This window comes from Triticum aestivum, chromosome 5D, assembly GCF_018294505.1.
Source record: "Triticum aestivum cultivar Chinese Spring chromosome 5D, IWGSC CS RefSeq v2.1, whole genome shotgun sequence".
Classification (NCBI taxonomy): domain Eukaryota; kingdom Viridiplantae; phylum Streptophyta; class Magnoliopsida; order Poales; family Poaceae; genus Triticum; species Triticum aestivum.
In genome coordinates, this window is record NC_057808.1 from 491,619,240 (window position 1) to 491,630,187 (window position 10,948).

Below are 10,948 nucleotides of genomic sequence, written 5' to 3' on the forward strand. Positions count from 1 at the left end.
TGGATGAGGCTTAGGCGTCCTCGTTTGGCGTGAGTAAGCCCAAAAGGCAAAAACAACGCCCAAACTAGCCCAATTCACTAAGCTGTTGTATTTTTCCGCGTAGATCGTACGTATTCATCGATTGTGTCTCCGGCTACTCGAAAAATCCGCAGCGCTCGAGCCCGGGCACGTGCCCAGGGTGCCCGGACGGTGAAATCGCCCCTGCCCACATTGAGTTGATGCATAAGCTAAAATTTCCTTTCCAAGATATTTTCTTGCATACTATTAGCAATACAAGGTGCGCAAAGACCCTGGTTTGGTTGGCTGGTTGTGTAGTACCGAAAAGTGTCACCTGGGTCAAGAGCAAGTGAACCAGTCCAACTCTTGAAACTAACGGACGAACTTTCCCTCTTCAAAACAAATGAACATAACATTCCACCTGATCGAACGGACACGCTCATCTTTTTTTTTTTTTTTGAGGGGTGGACACGCTCATCTTTAAGAGCAAAGCCAATCGAACGTCACCACGTACCACATCTTTCCCTGATCCACGAGCCACACGGTCTTCTGCGCCAGAAGTGCGGTGTGGCCTCCCACGCCAGCCACTCGTCCGGTCGTCCCCTTGGCGCACGCGCGGATCGTGCGTGCCGAACGAGCGAACGAAGCCCCGGAATTGTCCGGCCGGTACGTAGACGCACACGCACGAGACGTACTAGACCATTCCGGAAGGAAACACACATGATCCCACCCTCTGCTCTCCGCCTATAAATCCTCACCCTCCTGGCCTCCTCCTCCCACCATACTCACTCCTCACCCGCACACAGCGCACGCAACACAAACACACGCACAAGTCGATTGATCCCACCAACTCAACAGCAATGGCGGGCGAGAAGGGCCTGGTGCTGCTGGACTTCTGGGTGAGCCCGTTCGGGCAGCGCTGCCGCATCGCCCTGGCAGAAAAAGGCCTCCCCTACGAGTACGTCGAAGAGAACCTCATGGCCGGCAAGAGCGACCGCCTCCTCCGCTCCAACCCCATCCACAAGAAGATTCCTGTCCTCCTCCACGACGGCCGCCCCGTCAACGAGTCCCTCATCATCCTCAACTACCTCGACGACGCCTTCCCGGACACCCCCTCCCTCCTCCCCTCCGACCCCTACCAGCGCGCGCAGGCTCGCTTCTGGGCCGACTACGTCGACAAGAAGGTCTACGACTGCGGCACCCGGCTCTGGAAGCTCAAGGGCGAGCCGCACGCGCAGGCGCGGGCCGACATGGTGGAAATCCTCAAGAATCTGGACGGGGCGCTCGGGGACAAGGCCTTCTTCGGCGGCCATGCCTTCGGGTTCGTGGACGCCGCGTTCGCGCCCTTCACCTCGTGGTTCCACAGCTACGAGAAGTACGGCGAGTTCAGCGTCGCGGAGGTGGCGCCGAAGATCGCGGCTTGGGCAAAGCGGTGCGGCGAGCGGGAGAGCGTCGCCAAGAGCCTCTACTCGCCTGACAAGATTTACGAGTTCATCGGTGTGCTCAAGAAGATGCACGGCGTTGAGTAGGCCGGCCGGCCGGCCGGCCGGGGGGAAGCAATAAGTTCGATCGTGTGTACGGTGTGTACTTGTGACGTGTGTGTGTGTGTGTGTGTGTGTGTGTGTGTGTGTGTGTGTGTGTGTGTGTGTGTGTGTGTGTGTGTGTTGTGTGTGTGTGTGTGTCAATGCTAGTCTTCTTCAGTTGGGGCAGCACCGAGTTGCCACCTGCGATTCTATTCCATGCGAAGAATAAATTAATAAAGGGTATATTTGGACTTCTACTCCTGCTGACAATGGGTTCTGTTGCATTTTGTTTCAATATTCGACGAGCGCGGGATTACTTTATCGTACTTCAAATCAAATACATAATAGAAGGATTGGACCGTTTTGCTGTTGTTGGGTTTTCATAGTCTATTTACTCTCTGTTTCAATATAAGGTGTATTTGTTTTTTAGAAAAGTCAAATATTTTTAAGTTTGACCAAAGTTGCGAAGAAATATATCAATATTCGTAATATCAAATTGGTATCAATATATTCATCGTGAAATGAATTTTACTATGTCATTTATTTGGTATTGTGAATGTCGATATTTTTGGCTCTGGAGTTCGTATGTCAAAGTCAACAAATTTTAACTTTCAAAAAAAACAAGTACACCTTATATTTTGAAATTGAGGGAGCATTTGGTGGGGGGGGGAGGGGGGGGGGGAGGAGGAATGATTGAGTGTTTTTATTTATAATGCGGTGTTTTGATGGGGCCTTTCGCGGTATGAATTTGTGTATCTGTTAATCAATCCATACTTATGTGGGAAAAATTTCTATGTCGATGGTTGCAAGTACTATTTTGGTGCTACAATATCACATGTTAACGTTATTTTCTAGATGGTGGGAGTGTGTGCGGGATTATTATAGTTTTATCGGTTGCTACCGATTGATTAGAAAAATTGTTGACTTGGTCAAATCATGAACCAAATTCAAAATTGAATACCTCAATACAATGGAAAAGCTTCAAAATTAAGGTCCATAGTTAATTAAAATAATGAATGAGGGAGATTGTTGAGAAATTCTAAATTGGAAACCTCAATTCATTATGAGACCTTAAAAATTACGGGCTAGTGCTATAGAGGATTAGAAGCACGTGTGTGATAGTATCTATCCTAATTTTCAAAAATCTAACCAAAATCTGAAGGAGTAATCCATCAACGAATCACAAAATGTTGTAATACATATTTGAAGTGTGTGTGTGATAATATCTAAGCTAATTTTCAAAAATCGACCCAAAATCCAAAGGAGACGCGTAATATCGACCGTAACCCATCAACGAATCATAATGGGCCTTCGAAGGACAACACAAATGATTTTTAACATAGATCGAGGAAATCACTTGTCAAGGGTTAGGCCAACTCCAACGCGGCGGCCCTTTTCCATCCCTTGGTGTTTCGTTTGGGTCTGCGCGGCCAACCAACGGCCTTACGCGTGACTGCAAATGCAAAATGTGTCTGTCACTGATGTCTACTACGCAACTTTTTTCTTATAGACTCGTGTTGGGCCTCCAAGCGCACAGTTTTGTAGGACAGTAGCAATTTTCCCTCAAGTGGATGACCTAAGGTTTATCAATCCGTGGGAGGCGTAGGATGAAGATGGTCTCTCTCAAACAACCCTGCAACCAAATAACAAAAAGTCTCTTGTGTCCCCAACACACCAAATACAATGGAAATTTGTATAGGTGCACTAGTTCAGCGAAGAGATGGTGATAAAACTGTAATATGGATGGTAGAAATATATTTTTATAATCTGAATAAATAAAAATAGCAAGGTAGCAAATAGTAAACGGGCACCAAAAACGGTATTGCAATGCTTAGAAACAAGGCCTAGGGTCCGTACTTTGGCTAGTGCAATCTCTCAACAATGCTAATATAATTGGATCACATAACCATCCCTCAACGTGCAACGAAGAATCACTCCGAAGTTCTTATCTAGCGAAGAACATAAGAAGAAATTGTTTGTAAGGTATGAAACCACATCAAAGCTATTCTTTCCATTCGATCTAATCAAGAGTTCGGACTAAAATAACACAAAGCTATACTTTCCGTTTGATCTATCCTAGAGTTCGTACTAAAATAACATCAAAGCAAATTCAGATTCATAATACTCAACCCAACACAAAGAACCTCAAAGAGTGCCCCAAGATTTCTACAGGAGAAACAAAGACAAGAACGTGCATCAACCCCTATGCGTAGATTACCCCAATGTCAGCTCGGGAATCCGCGAGTTGAGTGCCAAAACATATATCAAGTGAATCAATATGATACCCCATTGTCACCACGAGTATTCATTTGCAAGACATATATCAAGTGCTCTCAAATCCATAAAAGTATTCAATCCGATAAAAAGAATTCTCAAAGGGAAAAATCAATTCAACACGATAGAGAGGGGAAAACACCATATGATCCTACTATATTAACAAAACCCGCGATACATGAAGATCGTGACATCTCAAGACACGACAGAGAGAGAGAGAGAGAGAGAGAGAGATATTAAACACATAGCTACTGGTACAAACTCTCAACCCCGAGGGTGGACTGTTGGAGAACGTAGTATTTCAAAAAAATTCCTACGATCACGCAAGATCTATCTAGGAGAAGCATAGCAACGAGCAGGGAGAGTGTGTTCACGTACCCTCGTAGACCGAAAGCGGAAGCGTTTAGTAACGCGGTTGATGTAGTCGAACGTCTTCGCGATTCAACCGATCCAAGTACCGAACGCACGGCACCTCCGCGATCTGCACATGTTCAGCTCGGTGACGTCCCTCGAACTCTTGATCCAGTTGAGGCTGAGTGAGAGTTCCGTCAGCACGACGGCGTGGTTACGGTGATAATGAAGTTACCGGCGCAGGGCTTCGCCTAAGCACTATGACGATATGACCGAGGTGTAAAACTGTGGACGTGGCACCGCACACAGTTAAAGATCAACTTGTGTGTCTATGGGGTGCCCCCTCCCCCGTATATAAAGGAGGGAGGGAGGAGGCCGGCTGGCCCTAGAGGGCGCGCCCAAAGGGGGGAGTCCTACTCCAAGTAGGAATCGGCTCCCCCCTTTCCTAGTCCAAGTAGGAGAAGAAGGAAGGAGAGGGAGAGGGAGAGGGAAAGAGGGGCCGCGCCCCCTCCCCTAGTCCTATTCGGACTCCCCATGGGGGGGCGCCACCTCCTAGCTGCTGCCGTCTCTCTCCCCTAAGGCCCATTACTTCCCCGGGGGGTTCCGGTAACCCCTCCGGCACTCCGGTTTTATCCGATACCATCCGGAACACTTCCAGTGTCCGAATAATATGGTCCAATATATCAATCTTTATGTCTCGACCATTTCGAGACTCCTCGTCATGTCCGCGGTCTCATCTGGGACTCCAAACAACCTTCGGTACATCAAATCACATAAACTCATAATACGAGTCGTCATCGAACGTTAAGCGTGCGGACCCTACGGGTTCGAGAACTATGTAGACATGACCGAGACATATCTCCGGTCAATAACCAATAGCGGAACTTGGATGCTCATATTGGTTCCTACATATTCTACGAAGATCTTTATCGGTTAAACCGCATAACAAGATATGTTGTTCCCTTTGTCATCGGTATGTTACTTGCCCGAGATTCGATCATCGGTATCAACATACCTAGTTCAATCTCGTTACCGGCAAGTCTCTTTACTCGTTCTGTAATGCATCATCCCGCAACTAACTCATTAGTCACATTGCTTGCAAGGCTTATTGTGATGTGCATTACCGAGAGGTCCCAGAGATACCTCTCCGACAATCGGAGTGACAAATCCTAATCTCGATCTATGCCAACTCAACTAACACCATCGGAGACACCTGTAGAGCATCTTTATAATCACCCAGTTACGTTGTGACGTTTGATAGCACACTAAGTGTTCCTCCGGTATTCGGGAGTTGCATAATCTCATAGTCATAGGAACATGTATAAGTCATGAAGAAAGCATTAGCAACAAACTAAACGATCATAGTGCTAAACGGATGGGTCTTGTCCATCACATCATTCTCTAATGATGTGATCCCGTTCATCAAATGACAACACATGTCTATGGTTAGGAAACATAACCATCTTTGATAAACGAGCTAGTCAAGTAGAGGCATACTAGGGACACTTTGTTTTGTCTATGTATTCACACATGTATCAAGTTTCTGGTTAATACAATTCTAGCATGAATAATAAACATTTATCATGATATAAGGAAATATAAATAACAACTTTATTATTGCCTCTAGGGCATATTTCCTTCAGTCTCCCACTTTCACTAGAGTCAATAATCTAGATTACATAGTAATGATTCTAACACCTATGGAGTCTTGGTGCTGATCATGTTTTGCTCGTGAGAGAGGCTTAGTCAACGGGTCTGCAACATTCAGATCCGTATGTATCTTGCAAATCTCTATGTCCCCTTCCGACACTTGATGACGGATGGAACTGAAGCATCTCTTGATGTGCTTGGTTTTCTTGTGAAATATGGATTCCTTTGCCAAGGCAATTGCACCAGTATTGTCACAAAAGATTTTCATTGGACCCGATGCACTAGGTATGACACATAGATCGGATATGAACTCCTTCATCTAGACTCCCTCATTCGCTGCTTCCGAAGCAGCTATGTACTCCGCTTCACACGTAGATCCCGCCACGACGCTCTGTATGGAACTGCACCAACTGACAGCTCCACCATTCAATATAAATATGTATCCGGTTTGCGACTTATAGTCATCTGGATCAGTGTCAAAGCTTGCATCGACGTAACCATTTACAGCGAGCTCTTTGTCACCTCCATAAACGAGAAACATATCCTTAGTCCTTTTCAGGTATTTCAGGATGTTCTTGACCGATGTCCAGTGATCCACTCCTGGATTACTTTGGTACCTCCCTACTATACTTATAGTAAGGCACACATCAGGTCTGGTATACAACATTGCATACATGATAGAACCTATGGCTGAGGCATAGGGAATGACTTTCATTTTCTCTCTATCTTCTGCAGTGGTCGGGCATTGAGTCTCACTCAACTTCACAGCTTGTAACACAGGCAAGAACCCTTTCTTTGACTGATCCATTTTGAACTTCTTCAAAATCTTATCAAGGTATGTGCTTTGTGAAAGTCCAATTAAGCATCTTGATCTATCTCTATAGATCTTAATGCCCAATATGTAAGCAGCTTCACCGAGGTCTTTCATAGAAAAACTCTTATTCAAGTATCCTTCTATGCTAACCAGAAATTCTGTATCATTTCCAATCAGCAATATGTCATCCACATATAATATTAGAAATGCTACAAAGCTCCCACTCACTTTCTTGTAAATACAGGTTTCTCCAAAAGTCTGTATAAACCATATGCTTTGATCACACTATCAAAACGTTTATTCCAACTCCGAGAGGCTTGCACCAGTCCATAAATGGATCGCTGGAGCTTGCACACTTTGTTAGCATCCTTTGAATCGACAAAACCTTCTGGTTGCATCATATACAACTCTTCTTCTAGAAATCCATTCAGGAATGCAGTTTTGACGTCCATTTGCCAAATTTCATAATCATAAAATGCGGCAATTGCTAACATGATTCGGACAGACTTAAGCATCGCTACGGGTGAGAAAGTCTCATCGTAGTAAACTCCTTGAACTTGTCGTAAACCTTTTGCAACAAGTCGAGCTTTATAGACAGTAACATTACCGTCAGCGTCGGTCTTCTTCTTGAAGATCCATTTATTTTCTATGGCTTGCCGATCATCGGGCAAGTCAACCAAAGTCCACACTTTGTTCTCATACATGGATCCCATCTCAGATTTCATGGCCTCAAGCCATTTCGCGGAATCTGGGCTCATCATCGCTTCCTCATAGTTCGTAGGTTCGTCATGGTCAAGTAACATGACGTTCAGAACAAGATTACCGTACCATTTTGGTGCGGATCTTACTCTGGTTGACCTACGAGGTTCGGTAGTAACTTGATCAGAAGCTTCATGATCATCATCATTAGCTTCCTCACTAATTGGTGTAGGAATCACTGGAACTGATTTCTGTGATGAACTACTTTCCAATAAGGGAGTAGGTACAATTACCTCATCAAGTTCTACTTTCCTCCCACTCACTTCTTTCGAGAGAAACTCCTTCTCTAGAAAGGATCCATTCTTAGCAACGAATATTTTGCCTTCGGATCTGTGATAGAAGGTGTACCTAACAGTCTCCTTTGGGTATCCTATGAAGACACATTTCTCCGATTTGGGTTCGAGCTTATCAGGTTGAAGCTTTTTCACATAAGCATCGCAGCCCCAAACTTTAAGAAACGACAACTTGGGTTTCTTGCCAAACCACAGTTCATATGGTGTCGTCTCAACGGATTTAGATGGTGCCCTATTTAACGTGAATGCAGCCGTCTCTAAAGCATAACCCCAAAACGATAGCGGTAAATCAGTAAGAGACATCATAGATAGCACCATATCTAATAAAGTGTGGTTACGACGTTCGGACACACCATCACGCTGTGGTGTTCTGGGTGGCGTGAGTTGCGAAACTATTCTGCATTGTTTCAAATGAAGACCAAACTCGTAACTCAAATATTCACCTCCACAATCAGATCGTAGAAACTTTATTTTCTTGTTACGATGATTTTCCACTTCACTCTGAAATTCTTTGAACTTTTCAAATGTTTTAGACTTATGTTTCATCAAATAGATATACCCATATCTGCTCAAACCATCTGTGAAGGTTAGAAAATAACGATACCCTCCACGAGCATCAACACTCATCGGACCGCATACATCAGTATGTATTATTTCCAACAAGTCTGTTGCTCGCTCCATTGTTGCGGAGAACGGAGTCTTAGTCATCTTGCCCATAAGGCATGGTTCGCAAGCATCAAGTGATTCCAAAAACCCATCAGCATGGAGTTTCTTCATGCGCTTTACACCAATATGACCTAAACGGCAGTGCCACAAATAGGTTGCACTATCATTATTAAACTTATATCTTTTGGCTTCAATACTATGAATATGTGTATCACTACTATCGAGATTCATCAAAAATAGACCACTCATCAAGGGTGCATGACCATAAAAGATATTACTTATATAAATAGAACAACCATTATTCTTTGATTTAAATGAATAACCGTCTCGCATCAAACAAGATCCAGATATAATGTTCATGCTTAACGTTGGCACGAAATAACAATTATTCAGGTCTAAAACTAATCCCGAAGGTAGATGTAGAGGTAGCGTGCCGACGGCGATCACATCAACTTTGGAACCATTTCTCACGCGCATCGTCACCTCGTCCTTAGCCAATCTTCGTTTAATCCGTAGCCCCTGTTTCCAGTTGCAAATATGAGCAACAGAACCCTAGGCCTTCTAATCTCTTCGTTTGTTCTCCGCTATTAGTGACTTTGGAGTGACTCTTTGTTGCATGTTGAGGGATAGTTATATGATCCAATTATGTTATTATTGTTGAGAGAACTTGCACTCGTGAAAATAAGAACCCTAGGCCCTTTTTCAACGCATTGCAATATCGTCTATGCTCACTTTTATCATTAGTTACCTTGCTGTTTTTATATTTTTAGATTACAAAAACCTATATCTACCATCCATATTGCACTTGTATCACCATCTCTTCGCCGAACTAGTGCACCTATACAATTTACCATTGTATTGGGTGTGTTGGGGACACAAGAGACTCTTTGTTATTTGGTTGCAGGGTTGTTGGAGAGAGACCATCTTCATCCTACGCCTCCCACGGATTGATAAGCCTTAGGTCATCCACTTGAGGGAAATTTGCTATTGTCCTACAAACCTCTGCACTTGGAGGCCCAACAACGTCTACAAGAAGAAGGTTGTGTAGTAGACATCAAGCAATTTGTGGCGCCGTTGCTGAGGAGGTGAGTTCTTGAAGGTATATCTTTAGATCTTGCAATCGAATCTTTTTGTTTCTTGTTTTATCACTAGTTTAGTCTATAAAAGAAAACTACAAAAAAATGGAATTAAGGGTGCCTCATATGCTTCATCTTTTTAATATCTTTCGTGAAAATGATGGGAAGGAAATTGTGCCGAAGTGCTAGAAGAAGAATGCATTAAAAAATTTGGCTCTAAATCTTTGAATGATGAGCATGATTGCAATGATGTTAGTACGAACTCTTTGAATATCCATAGTACTAATGATGATTGCACTACTAATGATGAAAATGTCTCTTATAAGCATGTCAATTTTTGTGGAGTGCATAGAGTTTGCAAGTACACACCAAATAGGGAAGATAGATTTTGCAAGAGGCATAAGTATTTAGAAACCAAATGGTTGCAAGAAAGGCTAGATGTTTGTGCAGAAAATTTAAATTTTCTTAGTCATCCTTGTGAACTTTGCAATGAACGTGGTCATTTAAATATCCAATGCAAATTGTTTCATGATCGTATCGTGTCCAAAAATTGTGATGACTTGATTTCCCTTGCGCATCATAATGAACTTAGTTTGCTTGTGGGTTATGAAGAAATGAAACGTATAACTAAGGATATGCCAGAATTTGTCCTTGATAAAGTTCTTGATTTTGATCTAGAAGAAATTTATATGTATTGTGCGGTGAATTGCATTGAAAATCCTTATATTGCCAATTACATAAAGACAAGAAAACAAATAGAAGATGAAGAGAATACTAATGAAAGGGAAGAGATTTCCCAATATCCTCCTATTCTTTCTTATGATGAATCAGGTAACGAGGAGGAGCTTTCTATTCAACCAATCTCATTAATAAGGAGCTCCAAAAAGAGGATTAAACCCACATAATGTGAAGAAGAAAAAGAAAAGACGGAGAAGCAAAGGTAAAAAGGTATCCCTCCCAAATGATGTTGCTCCTATTACTCATTGTGATGATGATAATTGCTATACTATTGGTGCTATCCATACTATTAATGATGAGAGTGATTATGCTTATGATATGAAAAGGCCCAAGCTTGGGGATGCTATGTTTGATGAGAATGACATGTTTGAGAATTTATTTGCTGCAATTAATGTTTGTCCCAAGATTGGGGATTCTATGTTTAATGAAGATGATATTTTTAGCCTCCCAAGTTTTGATGAGCAAATTTATTATGATGATAGCATGCCTCCTATTTATGATGATTATTGTGATGAAACTTATGCTACAAAAAGTAGTGATGATTATATTTATAAAACTTGTCATGATTATGATTACCCTTTTTCTGAACATTACTCTTTTAATGTGGAAACAATTTATAGTATTCGAGTCTGTTATGATACTCCCACTATTCCGAATGAGAAGAATTTTTCTTATGTGGAGAGTAATAAAATTTCTACGCTTGTAGATCATGAAAAGAATGCTTTATGTGATGGTTATATTGTTGAATTTATTCATGATGCTACTGAAAATTATTGTGAGGGAGGAATATATGCTTGTAGGAATTGC

General features: G+C 42.7%; 1 protein-coding gene across 1 annotated transcript; it reads left to right on the plus strand.

The window, feature by feature from the left end:
- The first annotated feature begins 788 nt into the window (after positions 1-788).
- On the plus strand, positions 789-1,754 carry LOC123125680 (probable glutathione S-transferase GSTU1). The gene has a single exon (XM_044546153.1). The coding sequence runs from the start codon at positions 858-860 to the stop codon at positions 1,524-1,526; it is 669 nt and encodes a 222-aa protein (XP_044402088.1). The 5' UTR covers positions 789-857; the 3' UTR covers positions 1,527-1,754.
- The last annotated feature ends 9,194 nt before the right edge of the window (positions 1,755-10,948 follow it).